Source organism: Rhinopithecus roxellana, chromosome 16, assembly GCF_007565055.1.
Source record: "Rhinopithecus roxellana isolate Shanxi Qingling chromosome 16, ASM756505v1, whole genome shotgun sequence".
NCBI lineage: Eukaryota > Metazoa > Chordata > Mammalia > Primates > Cercopithecidae > Rhinopithecus > Rhinopithecus roxellana.
In genome coordinates, this window is record NC_044564.1 from 85768668 (window position 1) to 85790739 (window position 22072).

At 51.2% G+C, this 22072-nt stretch overlaps 1 protein-coding gene across 1 annotated transcript in view; it reads left to right on the plus strand.

Moving 5' to 3' along the window:
* The first annotated feature begins 653 nt into the window (after positions 1-653).
* FBP1 (fructose-bisphosphatase 1) overlaps positions 654-22072 on the plus strand; it is a 33311-nt gene continuing 11892 nt past the window's right edge. Inside the window, exons 1-2 of the mRNA XM_010372001.2 lie at positions 654-1124; positions 20711-20873. Of these exons, the coding sequence (XP_010370303.2) occupies positions 955-1124; positions 20711-20873 (333 nt within the window). The 5' untranslated portion in view covers positions 654-954. The remainder of the gene's footprint in view (positions 1125-20710; positions 20874-22072) is intronic.

Sequence of the window (22072 nt, forward strand, 5' to 3'; positions counted from 1 at the left end):
TCGTTCTTCTCTACGGGACTTATGGCTCATGGAACAACCTAATCTGTTGTTAATGTATTTATTTTTGCTGCTTCTCTGAGAAAACGTACACTCGAAGAAGGCAGGAGTTTTGTCTGTGTTGGTCACGTTGCACCCCGGAAGGCAGGGCGGTGTTCAGCACGGCGGGTGTTCAGTAGATGTTGCCCCGTGAATCAGCGCATGAACTGCAGCGTCGTGGCTACCGGGGGGCGGCACGCGGGCGGGGGAGCCCCGGCCTCTGCGTGGCCGCCGGGGACCCTGTGTCTGCCGTGGGTCGTTCGCATCTTGGAAACTCAGATCCTCAACAGCTCTTGAATTCTAGGAATCTTGAGAAGAGGCCTGGACGAAGGATCCGTGGTGGGCCCTCAGATGGGCGAGAACCGGGGAGTCCGCGTCTCCGGGCGGGTCAGAGGGGCCAGTGACAGGACAGGCAGGTGGACGGGGCTCGGGCGGGGGCTGCGGCGCTGGGGCTGCGGGTTTCGCTGCTTCACTGGGGCGTTGAGCAAGTTCCTTAACCTCTCTGAGCTTCCGCTTTATGATTTTGGAGGAAACAGTCCTGCCAAGAAAGAGCTTTCTCTCTGGCGGGTCCGACGGCCCGAGTCCCGCCCGCGGCGCGGATGGAGGGCGGCGGGGGCGTGGGGGGCGGCTGGGGGGAGGCCGCGGGGAGGATCCCGACCGCTCTGCAGATCCGGGGGGCGGAGCCGCGGGCCGGGCGGCGCGGGGTGTTCCCGGGGCGGGGCCCGACCGCGGCCAAAGGTTCCCCGATTCACCCGCCCGCGCCCTGCCCCGCCCAGTTGCACCGCGAGCGCTGCAGATACTCGGGGCGGCAGTCGGTCTGTCCGTCCTCCCGCCAGGTCCCGCGGCCCGCACCTGCCGCCCGCACCTGCCGCCCGCACCTGCCGCCCGCACCTGCCGCCCGCGCGGCCCGGCTCGAGCATGGCTGACCAGGCGCCCTTCGACACGGACGTCAACACCCTGACCCGCTTCGTCATGGAGGAGGGCAGGAAGGCCGGCGGCACGGGCGAGCTGACCCAGCTGCTCAACTCGCTCTGCACAGCCGTCAAAGCCATCTCCTCCGCGGTGCGCAAGGCCGGCATCGCGCACCTGTGAGTCGGGCCTCGGGCGGGGACCCCGTCTGTCTGTCCGTCTGCCTGGGGAGCCTGTCCGGCGCGCTGACGCTGGGCCCTCTGGTCCTCCTGCCTCTGTCTGTCCGTCTGATGTCTGAGCGCCTCTCTCGCTCTCCGTCTGGTAGCCCCTCTCTCCAGAAGCTGGCTCAGCCGCACTCAAGTTCTCATCCCCTCCCTTGACCTTGGAGGGGCCCACCTGGGGGTCCGTCTCGCAGGTGCAGCCTGAGTCCATCCTGCATTCCTCTCCTCTGCCCTGAGCAGCCTGCCTCGTACCCCGCTCAGCCGGCCAAGTGCCGGCACCTGGCCTGCCCGTCATACCCGCCCTGGCCTCACACAGGAAAGTGCTAGCTCAGGTGCCTTCCTTCCCCATCTCTTCTTTGCCTTCCTTCACTCTTTCTGCAATTAGGCACCCAAGTCAGGTTTCTAATCCAGTATCTCTGACCCGAAACAAGACTTGTTAGGAGCGAGTGTTCCCCTCCCAAGCAGGCTGGGAGGTCTCCTGTGTGTCCGGAGCCTTTAGGAGCAGCAGGCCTCGTGTGCAAAGGAGCTCCCGTGGGCTGCCCCTTGCTGGGACAGGTGCTGTGCCAGAAAGAGGGAACACCCAGGGCTTCAAAACCCTTATCCATTTGCAATAACGGTGTGTGCAGCCCCCACCCAATTAGTGGAAAGCTCAAAAGTTGTAGAATGGTTTTTCTTTCTTTTTTTTTTTTTTTTTTTTGAGACGGAGTCTCTCTCTGCCACCCAGGCTGGAGTGCAGTGGCCGGATCTCAGCTCACTGCAAGCTCCGCCTCCCGGGTTCACGCCATTCTCCTGCCTCAGCCTCCCGAGTAGCTGGGACTACAGGCGCCGCCACCTCGCCCGGCTAGTTTTTTGTATTTTTTAGTAGAGACGGGGTTTCACCGTGTTAGCCAGGATCGTCTCGATCTCCTGACCTCGTGATCCGCCCGTCTCGGCCTCCCAAAGTGCTGGGATTACAGGCTTGAGCCACCGCGCCCGGCCTGTAGGATGGTTTTGAATGCTCTGTGGAGTGCATCTCGAACGTCACTGGGCACCGGAATCATTTGGGGATCGTGGTAAGACGTGTGCCCGTTTCCATAGCTCTGGGCCAAGTCCTGCGATTCCGCATTTCTAAGAAGTTTCCCTGCGGTGGATGCTGCCTGTCAGATACTGTTTGTCTACTGATCCCATTGTGAGTAACAAGGGGTCAAGGCGAGTGGAGACTCAAAGGACCCCTTCTTGTGAGGTTTTTTGTAAGTCACACAACATTCTTTCGTTTGTGTTGGTGTGCACAGGTATTTTCTTTTTCTTTGCTTTCTTTTCTTTTCTTTTTTTTTTGAGACGGAATTTTGCTCTTGGTGCCCAGGCTGGAGTGCAATGCTACGATCTTGGCTCACGGTAACCACTGCCTCCGGGTTCAAGCGATTCTCCTGCCTCAGTCTCCTGAGTAGCTGGGATTACAGGCATGCGCCACCACGCCCAGCTAATTTTGTAATTTTTTTTAGTAGAGACGGGGTTTCTCCATGTTGGTCAGGCTGGTCTCGAACTCCCGACCTCAGCTGATCCACCTGCCTCGGCCTCCCAAAGCGCTGGGATTACAGGCGTGAGCCACCATGCGCAGCCGTGCACAGGTGTTTTCTAGCTAACAGATCCACACTTTTAACTAAAGGGTAACTGGGTTTTCAGATTGTCCATACACCTTCCTAACATTCCCTGCACTTACGTACGCTATAAAAATGACACATGGTGGACCGGGCGCGGAGGCTCACGTCTGTAATCCCAGCACTTTGGGAGGCCAAGGCGGGTGGATTGCCTGAGGTCAGGAGTTCAAGACCAGCCTGACCAACATGGTGAAACCCCGTCTCTATTAAAAATATAAAAATTGGCCGGGCGCGGTGGCTCAAGCCTGTAATCCCAGCACTTTGGGAGGCCGAGACGGGCGGTTCACGAGGTCAGGAGATCGAGACGATCCTGGCTAACACGGTGAAACCCCGTCTCTACTAAAAAATACAAAAAACTAGCCGGGCAAGGTGGCGGGCGCCTGTAGTCCCAGCTACTCGGGAGGCTGAGGCAGGAGAATGGCGTAAACCCAGGAGGCGGAGCTTGCAGTGAGCTGAGATCAGGCCACTGCACTCCAGCCTGGGCGACAGAGCGAGACTCCGTCTCAAAAAAAAAAAAAAAAAAAATTAGCTGGGTGTGGTGGTGTGTGCCTGTAATCCCAGCTACTCAGGAGGCTGAGGAAGGAGAATTGCTTGAACCCTGGAGGCAGAGGTTGCAGTGAGCCAAGATTGCACTATTGCACTCCAGCCTGGGCGACAACAGTGAGACTTCGTCTCAAAAAAAAAAAAAAAAAGACACATGATGCTCAGAGCTGACCTGAACAAATATAATCCCACTACTTTGGTTTGGAATGCATGTCTCCATTTTTAAAATTTCTTCTCCGCCCCCCATCCTGCAATCTAGATTCCTTTTCTTACTGGGAGGCTGTCTGGCTTTGGTCCCACAGTATGGATTGGCGGAGATCATTCATGTAAAGGAGTTGTATGATCACATTTATTTTTGAATATTAAGCAGACGTGTTAAGGAAGGCGATGACTCCATTGCTGTCGCCTCTGGCCCTTCTTAATAATACATTCCTAAGGATTCTTACTTTAGAAACACACCCAGGTGAAATCTTATTTAAGCTTTAATTTACAGCTATTATAGGTGGCTCACAGCTTTAACTGCCTTTGAGGACCAGGGATATATTTTAAAAAGAGGGCTTGTCAACTGGGCGCGGTGGCTCACACCTGTAATCTCAGCACTTTGGGAGGCTGAGGCGGGTGGATCACGAGGTCAGGAGATCAAGCCCAGCCTGGCCAACAAGGTGAAACCCCGTCTCTACGAAAAATACAAAAATTAGCCAGGTGTGGTGGCGGCCTCCTGCAATCCCATCTACTTGGGAGGCTGAGGCAGGAAAATTGCTTGAACCCGGGAGGCGGAGGTTGCAGTGAGCCGAGATTGTGCCACTCTACTCCAACCTCGCTTCAGAGTGAAACTCTGTCTCAAAAAAGTGAGTCTCAAAAAAGAAAAAAAAGGGCTTGTCATGTCTGATCGTTTAAAAAATTGTCAGTACCTTTCACACTGCTAGAGAGACTTAGAAATGTAAGATGTGTTTTGAGGTGTCCCACTTTCTAAGTAACCTTAGATAGCGGGACCTCGGATAGTGAGATTTTGATAGTGGGGCCTGGATGAAGCATGGTAATTTTGGCTACAGAAGATGTGTGTATTATTTATTTATTTATTTTGAGATAGGGTCACACTCTGTTGCCCAGGCTGGAGTGTAGTGGTGTGATAATGGCTCACTGCAGCCTCAACCTCCCCAGCTGAATTGGTGCTCCCACCTCAGCCTTCCCTGTAGCTGGGACTACAGGCATGTGCCACCAAGCCAGATAACTTTTGTATTTTTGTACAGATAGGGTTTTGTTGTGTTGCCCAGGCTGGTCTCAAATTCTTGGATTCAAGTGATCTACCCACCTTGGCCTCCCAAAATGCTGGGATTACAGTTATGAGCCACTGTGCCTGGTCAATATGTGTACTTTTTGTTTTATTTTTTGAGACAGATTTTTGCTCTCTCCCCCAGGCTGGAGTGCAGTGGTGGGATCTCCACTCACTGCAAGCTCTGCCTCCTGGGTTCATGACATTCTCCTGCCTCAGCCTCCCCAGTAGCTGGGACTACAGGCGCCCGCCACCTCGCCCGGCTAATTTTTGTATTTTTAGTAGAGACGGGGTTTCACCGTATTAGCCAGGATGGTCTCGATCTCCTGACCTCGTGATCCGCCTGCCTCGGCCTCCCGAAATGCTGGGATTACAGGCGTGAGCCACCGCGCCCGGCCATGTGTACTTTTATACTAGATAGTTGTGAATACCAGGCTTTAAAGAAGTATCGTGTTGCATTCATTGACAAAATTTGAACCATTCAGAATAATCCAAGGAAAGAGTGAAACCCACCCCATATGTATCCCATGGGGTATCCACTGTAAATGACTTACTGCTTTTTTTTCCAGATACTTCTTTACACTCATATGAGTTTACACATGAACACATATTTACATATGTCTATAAGTAAACAGCAGACAAAATGGGATCACACTCAACACACGCTTCTGTAGTTTGCTTTTTTATTTAGCATTATTCAAGGAACATCCTTCAATGTCAGGACATCTACATCTACCTCCTCTACATTCACGGCTGTGTGCTGCTCCCCTGCACACATCATGAGGTATTGAAGTTGTTCTCTATTTTGGGGCACTTCGGTTTTTACTAGTCTTTGGGTATGACAGTGCTGTACCCTTGGAACTGGTGTTGATGCCTGGTTCTTGGGGTAGCTGAGAGGGAGGGCTAGATGCTGGACACAGGTGATCTTGCGGGAAGTTCAGCGTTTGGCCGTTTTCACTATCACATGTCATCGGGCAGGTAGCATGATTCTCAAACCAGGCCCCCAACTTCCATTCATTCCAGGCGTTGAAATCCAGAACGAACAACCAGCATTCCTGCAAAGATCTTGTTAGTGTTGAAGAGCAGACCTAGAACAGCATGCACCCAGAGGGATGGGGTGATTGCAGGTTTGCAGGAACCTCACTGGAGCCGGTTGACGGAGCTCACCCGGGATCACGATGGAAACATCAGGAGTTGAAGCACAGAGCCTGGTGTAACCTAAAGTTGCTATTGTAGTCACTTTTATTGCTCCTATTAAAACGTTCATGGAATCGTTGAGTTTTAAACTGAAAGGCACTCAACAGTCACCTAGTCTATAGTCTATCACCTCCTCATACAGAAGAGGACCCTGAGACTGAGGAAGATGAGATGACTTGGCCTGTGGCTGGGGCCTCAGGAACTCCGGCTTGGAGCTCTTTTGGCCACACTACACATCTCTTCCTTTATATTTAGAAATCAATTAAAATTCACCAAACTCTAAATCTCATCCATTAGTTATTCTTTTTTTTTTTTTTTTTTTTTTTGAGACAGGGCCTCACTCTCTGTCACTCAGGCTGGAGTGCAGTGGTGCAATCTCAGCTTACTGCAACCTCTGCCTCCTGGGCTTAAGCGATCCTCCCATCTCAGCCTCCAAAGCAGCTGGGGCCACAGAAGTGCACCATCACACCTGGCTAAGTTTTGTATTTGTATTTTATTTATTTATTTAGTTACAGACAGAGTCTCACTCCATTGCCAAGACTGGAGTGCAGCGGTGCAATTTCAGCTCACTGCAACATCTGCCTCCCGGGTTCAAGTGATTCTCCTGCCTCAATTTCCCGAGTAGCTGAGATTACAGGCGCACCCCACCATACCTGGATAATTTTTTGTATTTTTAGTAGAGATGGGGTTTTGCCAAGTTGGCCAGGGTTGAACTCCTGGCCTCAAGTGATCCACCCGCCTTGGCCTCCCAAAGTGCTGGGATTAGAAGTGTAAGCCACTGCGCCTGGTCTAATTTTTGTATTTATAGCAGAGACAGGGTTTAGCCATGTTAGCCAGGCTACATTTTTGATGTGAATTCAGGCTTAGGTCCCAAGGAGCCATTGCTTTGGGCACACGTGCCCTGGGAGACTGCCCTCTGGGCATCTGGCTCCCTCCATCCCCTCTTGGGAGAGAAGCTGTGCAGGTCAGGAGAATGCTCTGCAAACCTGAGTCAAGCTGATGAAGTTGTGGTTCAAATGTCAAATTCGAATGTTGTCTACTTTGTTTGCATTCCTTTGGAAGAAAGTGGTCCTCCAGTGGTGGAGTTGACCTCCCTTTGCATCCATGTCCAAATTACTGACTGAAGAATTCACTGATTTCATTCAATTTCACTAAATATTACTGAACATCCACCACGTACAAAGTTCCAGAAGATGAGAACAACAGAGTTTACTCTGTAGAAAAAAATATTTGTATAGTTATAACACGCAATAGAGGTTTTGAAAGATGCTTTCTTTCGTTTTTCTTTTCTTTTTTTTTTTTTTTTTAATTTTTTTGAGGCAGAGCCTCCCTCTGTCGCCCAGGCTGGAGTGCAGTGGTGCGATCTCGGCTCACCGCAAGCTCCGCCTCCCGGATTCACGCCATTCTCCTGCCTCAGCCTCCCGAGCAGCTGGGACTACAGGCGCCGCCACCTCGCCCGGCTAGTTTTTGTATTTTTAGTAGAGACGGGGTTTCTCCATGTTGGTCGGGCAGGTCTCGACTTCCTGACTCCGGTGATCCGCCCGCCTTGGCCTCCCAAAGTGCTGGGATTGCAGGTGTGAGCCACTGTGCCCGGCCTGAAAGATGCTTTCGCGGTGGCTCAGCCTGGAATCCCAGCGCTTTGGGAGGCGGAGGCGGGCGGATCACGAGGTCAGGAGATCGAGACCATCCTGGCTAACACGGTGAAACCCCGTCTCTACTAAAAAAATACAAAAAACTAGCCGGGCGAGGTGGCGGTGCCTGTAGTCCCAGCTACTCGGGAGGCTGAGGCAGGAGAATGGCGTGAACCCGGGAGGCGGAGCTTGCAGTGAGCTGAGATCCGGCCACTGCACTCCAGCCTGGGCGACAGAGCGAGACTCCGCCTCAAAAAAAAACAAAAAAAAAATTTGCTTTCATAGAGGCGCCAAAAATGCGATTCATGGTGAAGGACTGCGGAGCGCCAAGAATGGGCAGGTGCAGGGGAAGCGAAAGGCCCGGCGGCTGGACCGCGGTTCAGGCTGGTGGCCCCGGGGGAGGAGTCCTGAGGTGGGAACGTGTTTCTGGAAAAGTTGCCCACTCACTTTGACCAAAGCATGGAGTACTCATGGTGGGTTCGTGGATGTGAAATTGTGGGTACGCTGGGGAAGCATCAGATGGCAAGTGAACACGTTACACTTTTGCGGGTATAGAAAGGCAGAGATGAAGGATTTTGAAAGGTTTTTGAGTGAGGCAGTCGCGTGACTGGAGACAAATCTGGAGAAGGTGTGGCTGGAAGAGGGAAAGACAGGACCTGGGAAAACCAGTGGGAAGCGGGAGGCTGAGTTGAGTAGCCGGCAGAGCTGCAGCCTTGAAGGGGAGAGGAAGCATTTGGACGAAGTCTGAGCATGGATTAGATGAGAAGGGCTGTGAGGGAGGTTCTGAAATCGCTGGTCCTAGCAATTGAAAGCAGAGCCGTGCCCCCACAAAACAAAACAACAGAAACACAAAACAAGGAGGAGCTGGCTTTTAGAGTTTTGGGAAGGAGGGAAGGTGATCTCAACATTTTGGAAAGGCTGAACTTGAGATGTTACAGGGTGATCTGTTGGGCGATGCTGTGCAGCCTGCAGCTGGACTTGCCCGTCTGTTTTGGCACACTTGCCCTGAGGCAGAGAAAGGAGGAAGAGATCTGGAGCGGTTTAGCAGACAGGAGTGTGCAGGGATTCAGAGCACGTTTTGGAGAGAGATGGAGCCAAGCTTAGATTCCTGGCCCTGCCATTCGATGTCTGTGAGGACTGGGCTGTTGATGTGACATCACTGAACCTGTTTCTCCAGCTGTAAGATGGAGACAGCTGTGTTTTCAACCTCAGAGAATCGTAGGAGGATGAATTAAGTTTACTAATTGGGTACCAATGTTATTAATATCATTGTTTTCCTGAAGGCTATTTATTTATTTATTTTTGAGACAGAGTCGGCTGTGTCGCCCAGGCTGGAGTGCAGTGGTATGATCTCTGTTCACTGCAACCTCCACCTCCAAGGTTCAAGTGATTCTCCTGCCTCAGCCTTCCAAGTAGCCGGGATTGTAGGCGCCTGCCACCACACTCAACTAATTTTTGTATTTTTAGTAGAGACGGGGTTTCACTTTGTTGGCCAGTCTGGTCTTGAACTCCTCACTTCATGATCCACCCGCCTCAGCCTCCCAAAGTGCTGGGCTTACAAGTGTGAGCCACTGCGCCTGGCCTGTTTTATATTTATTTTTTGTAAACTTTTATTTGAACGTTTTGTTCTTCATTCCTTAGCAGTATCCTGTGTGCCTTATCAGCAGGGACAGAGTCCAGGCATGTTACATATTAGAACAATGTTGCACCTAAAAGTGGCTGCAGGAACTGTCCTCCCGTCAGACTTACACAGTGTTCTGAAGAGTTACTTTTATATATGGGGTCCTCTCAGTTGTTTGACAGAAGAAATAATAAAGAGATTCAGATTTCATTTTAGAATGACAGGTCAGCTAATACATGTTTAGGCTTATCTTCCAATTTGCAGTTTTTGACATTAAGCTTTTAGAAACTTCACCAGATTTATTTTATGTTTCTTGAATTATCTTCTCCACATGACCAAAGAGTGAAATTGCAGCTTCGTTTCCATAAAAGCTCTGCCAGCCACATGCCATCCTGTTTACCAGTTTAGGCCCACATGAATGCAAGCAGAGGCAGGTGTTTGTGCCCTTTGAAAGCAGCTCTCACTGCAAGCGCCTCTTCTTCAATGTATTTCTGAACCCTTGGATGTTCCCGGCTGGGCAAACGGTTGATTACCGTGGAATCAAGCAGTAACAAGCCCGTCTTACCTTTGACTTTAGTGATAAGGATTAAGTAATGATCTCCCTCCCTTTTGGCTGAGCCGGGTGTTCGGAGCCCGAGTCTGGTGCTTTTGTGTGCTGTGTGAAGTGTTGCTGCCGCAGTCGTGTTGCTCAGTCACGGTGACTTCGGGAGGAGATGGTCCTAAGTCAGCAGACCCAGGCAGCCCTGGAGGGCTCTAGCTCTGTCAGCCTCTGGTTCCAATCCTTGTGTCCTTCAGTGCTTTCGAGATGCTGTGAAAGGCAGCCTCCCGCAATCATCACAAATCTGCAGGTTCAAAGTCCATGGCTGTGAAATGGTTCATTCTGTTTTAGAAACCGTTTGCAAACTTGGAAAATAATGCTAAAATTTAATATTATCTCCAAGGATTTCAAAACACTGGCCACTTTAATCTATGCTTCTAAGGTGTTCCCCATGATATGAATTAAAATGACTTACAGCTCTTTAAACTTTTCAGTGGGGTTTACAGTAAAAGTAAAGACAAGACATGATAGGCAGTTTCTCCGGTTGAGTTCTGCTCCCCAGACTCCAGGAAGAGCTGCTTCGTGTCTCTGGGGTTGGAAAGGGAAAGGATGCAGAGGCTTCAACCCTGCCTGGTGCTATTCCACTTTACTTGGGCTGCAGGGCCAACTAATTTGAATAAAATTGAAGTGAAATGTCAAGAACATCTCAAATAAATAATATTCCCAGTGAGATTTTATCAAATGTAAACTTGGAGCTCTTTTTTTTTTTCTTTTGCCAGTTCCTTATTGGCTGTCCTCCAAGAAGTTGCCGCAAAACTGGTTTAGAGGCCGGGCGCGGTGGCTCAATCCTGTAATCCCAGCACTTTGGGAGGCCGAGACGGGCTGATCACAAGGTCAGGAGATCGAGACCATCCTGGCGAACACGGTGAAACCCCGTCTCTACTAAAAAAATACAAAAAACTAGCTGGGCGAGGTGGCGGGCGCCTGTAGTCCCAGCTACTCGGGAGGCTGAGGCAGGAGAATGGCGTGAACCCGGGAGGCGGAGCTTGCAGTGAGCTGAGATCCGGCCACTGCACTCCAGCCTGGGCGACAGAGCGAGACTCCGTCTCAAAAAAAAAAAAAAAAAAAAAACTGGTTTAGAGATGCCTCCCCTTCCCCCAATCCCCAGATCAACCCACACTTACTTAGTGGATGCCTGCCGGGCTCTATGAAGAGCCATGTGGCTGCCTTGGCGGGGAGTGCTGTGAACCAGGTGCATTATCCACCATCCCCACCAACATGGCCAGAAACAGCCACTCAGGGGCTTTGCACAACTTGATGGAGGCCACATCATCGGTAAGAAGCAGAATTTGAACCCAGGTCTTTCTGGTGCTGAGTTCTTGCTTCTCCACATGGTTGTGTTACGCCAAGTGAGCTAGGGGTGGGAATGGTAACATTTCTTGCACACTTGCTTATGCATCAGGCACTTTTCTGACCACTTTACCTGTATCAACCCAGTTATCCCCCCTCTCTATAGACTACGAAGCAGACACACTACATTCCCATATTGCAGATGAACCAGAGGTCACAGATGCAAAGTGACTTTCCCTGGCTGCTGAGCATGGAGCAGAGCTGGGATTGGAACCCTGGTGGTGTAGAGTGCCAGCCTGGGGCCTTGACCATGACACTCTAGTTTCCTGAGGAACCAGGTGAAAGGCCACTACATTTGTCTAACGCTGTGTTTGCACAGCAAACACACTTTTACCAAGAAGCTATGCTAATCTAAGGGTGTTTTTCAGAGGTTGGAGTCTTGGATGGTAGAGGTTATGCAGGCAGGCATTACCAATACTGCTGGGTCTAATGGAGTTGATGATCTTAGGAATTCTTGGATCCTTTTATTACTCTCTAAATGTGTTCATCCGTTTACATTGAGGACTCACTATGTGCAGACATTGTTCTAGGTGCTAAGGATACATGGTTAACAAAATACTTTCTTTTCCAGGATCAAGAACTGGTAGGTCTTTCCTCCTCCAGAGGCACATGTTTATGCAAGAGTTTCAGGCCCCTAGGATAACACACTCAGCGTTTCCCTGATGTCCTGCGCTTTTGCTTCAGACCTCACTAGAAAAACCTCTGGCTGCCTGTAAAGTTCTAATTGCGAATGTCCCAGGTAGAGGGTTGTGCGTGGGAAGTGGCCATCCTCAGGACGGCCCATCAGGTGAGGGGAGCTCAGAGGCCCTCCACTCTTGGCATTCTTATACAAAGCAGGTTGGGCCCAGGCCTCTAAGATCAGGGTTTTAGATGGCGTTTCCAGGGGTGGCAGCCCTGTCTGCGCTCTCCCTCCCAGTGGCTCCTAGAAAAGAGTGGGCCATTCCTAAGGCCATTGCCCCATAAAGGACAATGCCCCATAAAGGTCATGCTTCCATGCCTGTGGGCTCTCCCGGTCCTCTCTTGGTGGGGATTGAGAGACTAGACCCTCCCTGCTACCTCCCCAGGAGTGGGGGTTATGTGATGTCACTAATGCTGGTGTCTCACTCTTGCACACAGTTTCCAGACTCCTGGCACCATGGAGGATCTCCCGGAGGCCAGTGCCTTCAGCTTCAAGCTCTGATCCTTCCTTGTTTCTTTAATTATCCATCTTAACCACCCAAATCAATTAACAGCCTTCCTAGTTAACAGGGCTGCCATTTTCTAGGCCAAGGCTTGAGAGGTGAATTAGTTCCTCCAAGCAGCTGTGGTTTTATTTCCAGAAGCGGCCCCCAGACCGATAGCTGTGCCAATTCAGTGACCATGGGTCTGTGAAGGGCATAAGCAGGACCCATGCTAATCAGCTCTGCTTTTTCTGTATTAAAAAACTTTTGGCCCGGTGCAGTGGCTCACGCCTGTAATCGCAGCACTTTGGGAGGCCAAGGTGGGCGGATCATGGGGTCAGGAGTTTGAGACCAGCCTGGTCAACATGGTGAAACCCTGTCTCTACTAAAAATACAAAAATTAGCCGGACATGGTGGTGTGCGCCTGTAATCCCAGCTACTCAGGAGGCTGAGGCAGAAGAATCGCTTGAACCCTGGAGGGGGAGGTTGCAGTGAGCCGAGATGGCACCACTGCACTCCAGCCTGGGTGACGGAGATTCCGTCTCAAAACAAACAAAAAACAACGACAAACAACCTTTAATTAAAGTTACCTAATAGATTGCATGTGATATATACTTGTTTTATAAACTTAAGATACAACATAGAACGAGATTTTAAAATATATATAAATATAGTATAAATCATGATTAGTGCTTCCTCATCATTGTTCTCTTTGCTACTGTGAAGAAAATCTCAGCTTCAACTTAGATATATGGAAATCAAATATCCGTGTCTCTGGAAGATTGCAATTTAAAAGCATGTCCTGGAATTTTCGGCGGTAGTTTGAAAGCACCTGTTGATTCACACATGCCTGGAAGTAGCTGACATTTGTGCAACACTGTGCCCTGGTTCGGGCGGTGCCCTGGGGTTCTATGCAGCTGGTCTGGCCTCCTTGCTGTGAGGTGCGGGGCATTTAAATTCCATTGCCAGCAGTGGCGGCCAGTGGTGCTCTGGCCTCAGCAGGTGCCCTGTTCTCTTGCTTGCTCTCTGCTCCTTCTCAAGGAAGGCCTCAAGCCAATCTGCTCCTTATGCTCTGACATTTCTCCTCTTAGGCCCAAGACAGAAAAGGTGGAGAAAACGTCACAATGTTGCCTTTCCCCTCTGTGATAATTTTTTTTTTTTTTTTTGAGGCAGAGTCTCCATGGCCCAGGCTAGAGTGCAGTGATGTGATCTCGGCTCACCAACCTTTGCCTCCTGGGTTCAGGCAATTACTGCGCTTCGGCCTTCCAAGTAGCTGGGATTACAGGCATGTGCCACCACACCTGGCTAATTTTTGTATTTTTAGTAGAGGTGGGATTTGACCATGTTGGCCAGCTGGTCTCGAACTCCTGGCCTCAGGTGATCCACCTACCTTGGCCTCCCAAAATGTTGGGATCACAGACGTGAGCCACTGTGTCTGGCCACCTCTGTGATAACTTTCATTCGGAAAACATTTCCTTGGCAGATCAAGTCACTGGCTCAATCAAAATTGCCCTCCCTGCCGCTGCATGATCAGCCCCCGACTGCTGCTGCTGGCTCCTTTTCTGGCAGTGGGGCTGGGGGACAGAGCAGGGGAGGGAGGTGGGGGAAGGGAGCTAGGCCTGGAGGTTTACAGCTCGCTCAGTTCAGCCCATGTCTTAGCCATTTCACTTGTTCCTCTCTCTCCTTTAATCGTGAGGCCCAGTTGGCCTGGGGAAGCCGTTTTGGACAGGGTCGTGTGACGGTTTCTCATATCCCTGCAGCCTCATTCGCTGCCTTATCGCATCCCCAGAGAATGGCAGATTGGGTGATCTGGAAGGAGCCAGTGGTGTGTGCAAAGGCTCCAGTCGAGTTCCGCAGAGGGTAGTTGGTGTCATCACCTCTGGTTCACAGCTGCCTCCTGGAAACAGCTTCCAAGGCAGGATGGGCTTCTGGCTCCCCTAGGCTCTCCTGAAGTCCTCCTAGAACTTGAGGCGGGGGATGGCAGCTGCTGCATTCGCTAGGGCTCAGGGCCGTCTCACCAGGAGCCGAGGCCCACACCTGTTTTTGACTCCAGGCAGCAGAGCCTGCTCTCTCTAGGTGGTGATTGGAATACAGAGCGAATGCTCTTGTTTCTGTCCTTCAGGGCCTTTGAGACATGATGACTGATCAGCAGGCAGACGTTTATTATTTCTTTTTCTTTCTGAGGTGGAATTTAACTCTTTGTTGCCCAGGCTGGAGTGCAGTGGTGTGATCTCGGCTCACTGCAACCTCTGCCTCCTGGGTTCAGGTGACTCTCCTGTCTCAGCCTCCCGAGCAGCTGGGATTACAGGCGTCTGCCACCACTCCCTGCTAATTTTTTTTTTTTTTTTTTTTGATGGAGTTTCACTCTTGTTGCCCAGGCTGGAGTGCAGCGGTGCGATCTCAGCTCACTGCAACCTCCGCCTCCCGGGTTCAAGCGAGTCTCCTGCCTCAGCCTCCTGAATAGCTGGGATTACAGGCACACGCCACCATACCCAGCTGATTTTGTATTTTTATTAGAGACAGGGTTTTTCCATGTTGGTTAGGCTGGTCTCGAACTCCCAACCTCAGGTGATCCACCCACCTCAGCCTCCCAAATTACTGGGATTACAGGCATGAGCCACTGCCACCGGCCAAGTTTTGTATTTTTAGTAGAGATGGGATTTCACCATGTTGGCCAGGCTGGTGTCGAACTCCTGACCTCAGGTGATCCGCCCACCTTGGCCTCCCAAAGTGCTCGGATTACAGGCGAGAGCCACTGCGCCTGGCCAGACATTTATTATTTCTAAGGGGGCTTCTGAAAACTTATGGAGAAAATAAAGTGCATGTGATCTTCAGCTAATCAACTCCTTGAGCATGTTTCTGAGGACTTTTTCCCCCTGTCAGAATCACAGAAGCCTTGCCTGCTCGCGACTTCATTGACCGGTGTCAATGTGTTACTCGGGGACATCTCAAGCCCTTCTTAGGGTCCCTGAGGTGTGATGGGGGAGGCTTGATGGAGCCTGCGTCTGGTCCTGACTGCCCATCATGGCTGTGCAGCCCCGACAGTACCAAGCCAGGGTGGTGTGACCAGCACAGGGTGCGGCCAGCTTAACGCACTGCAGCTCAGAGGAGACCCGGAGACATGGTGGACACCCCGACATTGTTGCTATCAACATGGCAGCATAGTTGGCTGGCAGCCGGGGGAATCTGTTCTCTTGATCCTCTCACTGTTTCTACCTTAGGATCCTTTTCCTGTGCTTTTCTGGAAGGTTTTCATAATGCCAGGGTTAACCAGGAGAAGCCTTTCCCCCCAAGATATCTTAGCAAAGTTATGAAGTATGTGAACATTGAGTTGGAGGGGCCCAGAGTCATCAGTCTTCGTGTGTTCTTTTACACTTCAAAGACAACTGGAGGACAGCTGGTGAAGCGTCCTTCTGCTGGAAGAGGGGAGGGACCCTTACTGGGGGTAAAGAAAGGGGCAGGAACCAGTTAACACATCTGTCGCCACCCAGTGGCATCATGGAAACCTGAAGCAGGTGGAGCCCATTTCCTGCCATGGTTTGGTGGACGCAGGTGGCCCTGTCCGTGCAGGTGCTGAGGGGCCTGTGTACTTTGGTGGATGCAGGTGGCTCCGTCTGTGCAGGTGCTGAGCTGGACACAGGTGGCCCCATCCATGCAGGTGCTAGAGGCCCTGTGTGGTTTGGTGGATGCAGGCAGCCCCATCTGTGAAGGTGCTGAGGGCCCTGCATGGTTTGATGGACGCAGGTGGCCCCATCTCTGCAGGTGCTGAGGCCCTGCGTGGTTTGGTGGATGCAGATCACCCCGTCAGTGCAGATGCTGAGGGCCATGCGTGGTTTGGTGGCTGCAGGCAGCCCTGTCCATGCAGGTGCTGAGGGTCCTGTGTGGTTTGGTGGATGTAGATCACCCAATGGGTGCAGGTGCCGAAGGTCCTGTGTGGTTTGGTGGACGCAGACAGCCCTGTCCACGCAGGTGCTGAGGGCCCTGCATGGTTTAGTGGATGCGGGTGGCCCCGTCAGTGCTGTGATGAGGGTCCTGCATCGCTTGGTGGATGCGGGAGGCCCCATCCGTGCACGTGGTGAGGGTCTGGCATGGTTTGGTGGACGTGGGTGGCCCCGTCAGTGCTGTGGTGAGGGCCCTGCATTGCTTGGTGGATGTGAGCGGCCCTGACCATGCAGGTGCTGAGGACCCTGTGCCATGCATCCTTCCAGAGTGCTGTGCGGCCCCGTAAGCCTCCCATCGTGAACAGGGTGTACCATCCCTTCTGTGGCCCTTGGCTTCTCTGTGTTGGTTCCTCTGTGTGCCAAGGATAGGAGCCATCTGAGACTCTTGGAATGGCAGTGGGGAGGCCTGGCTGGTGGTCATGATTTGCCAAGTCTCCCCCACTCTGACACCGACTGTCACCTCTCGTAGGCCTGGGCATGATCTGGGGCAACAGAAGTTACTTCTCACTTTAATCTGGCCAACTGCTGAGTCTGCAAGCTCAGAAAATGCAGTCCAGCGCATCAGGAAATAGCCTACTTTCATTTAATCCCACAAAACAAGTCACGGTGCCCCTGTGTTTAGGACACAGTTACAGGATGACTTGTCTCTCCCTGGCTGGTGGGCCTGGCCCGGGAGTGCTGCAAATCGGAGCCAGCCTCACAGGACTTTCTCCCGGGTCTCCTCTCTGAATTTAGATGCTTCCTGGATCCAGGCATCACAGGAAAAAGTCAGGCTTTACAAAATCACTTGTATAAATGTGCACATAGGACCCACTCCCTTCCATCTGGAAATATGTGAAAAATGAACTTACTGTTTGCTTTGGCTCAATTGCTAACACGCCGCTCTTCTCTGGAGTCGTTACTCGCTGACTTATTGGGGCTCCTTTAGGGCTTTTTCATTTCCTCCCATTCTTTTTTTTGGTTTTTTGAGACGGAGTTTTGCTCTTGTTGCCCAGGCTGGAGTGCAATGGCGCGATCTCGGCTCACCACAACCTCCGCCTCCTGGGTTCAAGGGATTCTCCTGTCTCAGCCTCCCAAGTAGCTGGGATTACAAGCATGCGCCACCACACCCAGCTAATTTTTATATATTTAGTAGAGATAGGGCTTCACCATGTTGGTCAAGCTGGTCTTGAATTCCTGACCTCAGGTGATCCACCCGCCTTGGCCTCCTGAAGTGCTGGGATTACAGGTGTGAGCCACCACGCCTGGCCCATTTCCTCTCCCATTCCTTTTTTTTTTTTCTTTTCTTTTCTTTTCTTTTTTTTTTGAGACAGAGTCTCGCTCTGTCGCCCAGGCTGGAGTGCAGTAGGCGGCATCTCGGCTCACTGCAAGCTCCGCCTCCTGGGTTCACGCCATTCTCCTGCCTCAGCCTCCCGAGTAGCTGGGACTATAGGCCCAGCTAATTTTTTGTATTTTTAGTAGAGACGGGGTTTCACCGTGTCAGCCAGGATGGTCTCCATCTCCTGACCTCGTGATCCACCCACCTTGGCCTTCCAAAGTGCTGGGATTACAGGCGTGAGCCACTGTGCCCGCCCTATTTCCTCTCATTCTTATGAAAAACATTCAAAATGCCATTCAGCTTGAATGCCGCCTTTGCAGTGAGATCTTCCTGACCCTCTAAATTACCCATGTACCCTCTCATCGCCCTCACCTGTCACCTTGATTTGTTTTATGTCAGCGAGCACCTGTCACTATCTGACGTATCGTTTTCATTCCAAAACACTTACTTATTTCTTGTTTGTCTCACCCCAATAGAATATACCCTCCATAAGGGCGGGATCTTATCTACCATGTTCAGCACTGTAACCCCAGCATCTAGAACGGTTCCCAGTGCACAGCAGGTCCCCAGTGAATATTTGGGGAATAAGTGAGCGCTCAGACAGCTGTCTAGGAAGCTTTTGAGTAAAAGAGACCATGGCCTGAGTGTTCCTGAGGGAAGTGCCTGAGCAGATGAGACTTGGACCAAAGCGTAATATAGGTCTTTCCTTCCGCACCTGCCTCAGTGCCTCATCTGTGTCCAGTGACTTTGGGCCCTCTGCCCAGCCCTCCCGGCCCCTGAGCTGTCCCTGTCGGGCTACGCCTATTAGTGCTAAGCCTTTTGTGTACGTCATCTCATGCGATCCTCTGACAGCCGCGTCGGGGTGGACCTCACTTCCCTCTTTGGACACATGAGAAAGGGAGGGAGCCTCAGAGAGGGCAGGGGAGCCTGGGAGCTGAGACCTGGACCTGGTCTCTGCCTTGAAGCCCTCCTTCTGGTCCATCGGTGCTATTTGCCCTCCAGAATCAGAAGTGACTTTGACAGTGGGCTGGGCATGGTGGCTCATGCCTGTAAATCCCAGCACTTTGGGAGGCTGAGGTGGGTGAATCACTTGAGGTTGGGAGTTCGAGACCGGCCTGGCCAAAGTGGTGAAACCCTGTCTGTACTAAAAATATAAAAATCAGCTGGATGTGGTGGCATACGGCTATAATCCCAGCTACTCAGGAGGGTGAGGCCCGAACCTGGGAGGTGGAGGTTGCAGTGAGCTGAGATCACGCAAGTGCACATCAGCCTGGACGACACAAGGACACTGTCTCCAAAAAATAAAAAATAATAATAACAATAATCATAAAGTGACTTTGACAGTGCAACTCTCAGGCTGGGAAGGAGAGAGCACTGCCGCTAGTGGGGTCACCGAGGGAGCTGCATTTGAGCTGGTGGGTCCTGCCAAGTCCCTCTGGCCTCCCAGATTTTGGCTGCCTTCTTCCTCCATAAGCCCCAGCCTCACAATTGGGGTGAGAAAAAGATTATGTGGAAATAGAATCGAAAGCCCAGGGACACGGGGTTCAGCTCAAAGCTCCACAGACCTCTTGGTCTTTTACTCATGAAATAGGAGTAATGCGTGAAAAGAGAAGCGGCAGGAGGAGGGCTAGTGGGATGAGACGCGCTTTGCAGGCTGGAAAGGGAATGATGCCAAGAGTGGCCAAAAGACGCTGACAGGTGGGCACGAGAAGACAGCTGGAGTTAGCTCCTGAGACAGTCAGGCTGGACCAGGCACGTGGGTTTGGACGGTTTCTAGAAGGCGCTCAGTTTTGCCCAGCCAGACAGGGCAAGTTATGTTTTGGGCAAATGTACTTGCAGGAGCTGAAGCAGCCACGGCCGCTGGAACAGGGAGTGTCAGTTCCCAGGCGAGTGCACGTCGCCATCCTGGCCGAGGGCGCGGGTGTGCCCTTAACACCCACTTTCAGTGGCTTGTTGGTGTCTTCAAAGACCTATCTTTTCCCTTCCCACATCAAGGCTCTCTCCTTGCCCTGTGCATCCTTCCTGTGAGACGTCTCCCTCCTTTCTGTGTTCAGGGCAACCCCAGGCTCTGACAACCTGCCGCTTCTCTAAGTCTAACAAGCTAGGCTGCATTTGGACAAGCCACTGGATTCTGGGAATTCTACACTTACTGACTTGCGGGTAGCTTAAAAATAGTGAAACTCCAGGATCCCTGCAACTTCCATGCCCTAGGACTCCTGCCAGGGGCCCAGGGTGTCACGAAGAGAGCCCTGGCCTGGGAGTCATAGGCAGCATCTCGCCTCCACCCTGCCTTGTGGAGAAGCCCACAGGAGTCTTGGGGTCTGAGTTTTCTCCTCTATGAAATGATGCCTTGTTTGTTTTAGGGTCTTTTTAGTTATAAACCATAAACCCCTTGGCTTGGCTTGAAACTCAGGCTCCCCCCGACCCAGGCTTCCTTGCTTGCTGGGTCTCTGTATTGAGTTGTTTAACCCATGTGTTTGGGGGCCAACACTGGTTCTTTCTGGGCAAAACCGAAAACCCCCCAAACGTTTTATGTAAAAAGCGCTGACACACATACTGCAATAAACAGATATCCACTATATCTGTAGTATTAAAAATTTTCTTGGGGGAGTATGGTTGAGGAAAAAATGTTCTAAAAAGCTCCCTAGGGGAACCACAGTGAAAACAAAGTTAAGAAACACCGATTTAACCACAAAAGCGTGCAGGGCACCATGACCAGTTCGAGGTGAAGAGGCGGATGATAGCATCTCCTCCTCTCTAGGGTCTGTCCAGAGGCACCACCGCCCTTCCTGCCTCGTTCTCCCAAGCTGTATGTCCTCCTTCCTTTCTTCTAAATCTTTTTAAAAAATTTTTATTATACTTTAAGTTCCTGGATACATGTGCAGAATGTGCAGGTCTGTTACACAGGTATACACGTGCCACGGTGGTTTGCTGCACCGATCAACCTGTCGTCTACATTAGGTATTTCTCCTAATGCTCTCCCTCCCCTAGTCCCCAACCCCCTGACAGGCCCTGGTGTGTGATGTTCCCCTCCCTGTGTCTGTGTGTTCCCATTGTTCAACTCCCGCTTATGAGTGAGAACAGGCGGTGTTTGGTTTTCTGTTCCTGTGTTAGTTTGCTGAGAATGATGGTTTCCAGCTTCATCCATGTCCCTGCAGAGGACATGAGCCCTTTCTTCTAAATCTTACCGAACACTCACTTTTGGTGGGTTTATGGACACGTCTACATACTCTGGTGGTCATGGCTTATTTTTTTGTGGCTTTTGTTCCCCGAAGCTATGGCATTGCTGGTTCTACCAACGTGACAGGTGATCAAGTTAAGAAGCTGGACGTCCTCTCCAACGACCTGGTTATGAACATGTTAAAGTCATCCTTTGCCACGTGTGTTCTCGTGTCAGAAGAAGATAAACACGCCATCATAGTGGAGCCAGAGAAAAGGGTGGGTCCGAACTTCCACCGTTGAGGGTTTTAAGGCAGCTGGTTTTCTTCCCAGCTTCATAACTGACTCCACTTGTTTAGCTGAGTTGGGTTCTGGGAGTCCCTCTAGATCCCTCCTGCAGTCTTTCCACAGCTTCCACCTCATTGCGGCCGTCTCTCGAACCCTCCCTGCGCCACTGTGCAGATAAGCGCCGTGGCTCACGCTGCCCTCTCTCCAGTGGACTCCCATGAACTCATCTCCATTTCTAACTTTTTATTGCCATGTTTAATGCTTTTCAAACCCTAGCTTCTGTTGGTCATCTCTTTTACTACATCCACCAAATTCCCGACGGTCACACTGAGCCTCCTGTTGACCTGGACTGCCTGAAACTTCCACCCCTGATGCATGCATTGGAGTCCCTGGTGGTCGGTCTCGGCTTCTTCTTCTTTTTTTTTGAGACAGTGTTTTGCTCTTGTTGCCCAGGCTGGAGTACAGTGGCGTGATCTCAGCTCACTGCAACCTCTGCCTCCTGGGTTCAAGCGATTCTCCTGCCTCAGCCTCCTGAGTAGCTGGGATTACAGGTTCCCGCCACCACACCTGCCTAATTTTTGTATTTTTAGTAGAGACGAGGTTTCACCATGTTGGCCAGGCTAGTCTTGAACTTCTGACCTCACCTCGGCCTCCCAAAGTGCTGGGATTACAGGTGTGAACCACCGCACCCGGCCTTGTCTCTGCTTTGTGAGAGCAGAAAATGAATCTTATTTGTCTCTGTGTCCCACAGTCTAGTGCAATGCCTGGCACATTGGAGGGCCTCCACAACAAATGACTGTTGAAAAAGGTGTTAAATGAAAGAGTTCCCAGCTTTTACAAAACAGCAATTGTCATTAAAAAACAAAACTTCTGAGATTAGAAGCACAGTTATATGGGCTTACTAACTTTCTCAGTTTGAGAGGAACTGGGAACATGAAGGAGTAGAACTAGGAAAAACAATGAGAAGATGAAGAGGCTGCCCGTCCTCACCCTGCTGAGAGGGCAGGAACCACATCTGATGAAGTTATTTCTCATCATTCCTAAAATAGCCCTACGTGCTAGACTTGAAGTTCATGTTTTTCTTAGCTGGGCCTTTCAAGGTCTTTGGCAGCTTCAGGCATATAGCTTAGATTTGTTGTTTAATATTCTCCATCACTCACGCTGGACTTCTCTGTCTACCATGGGCCTTG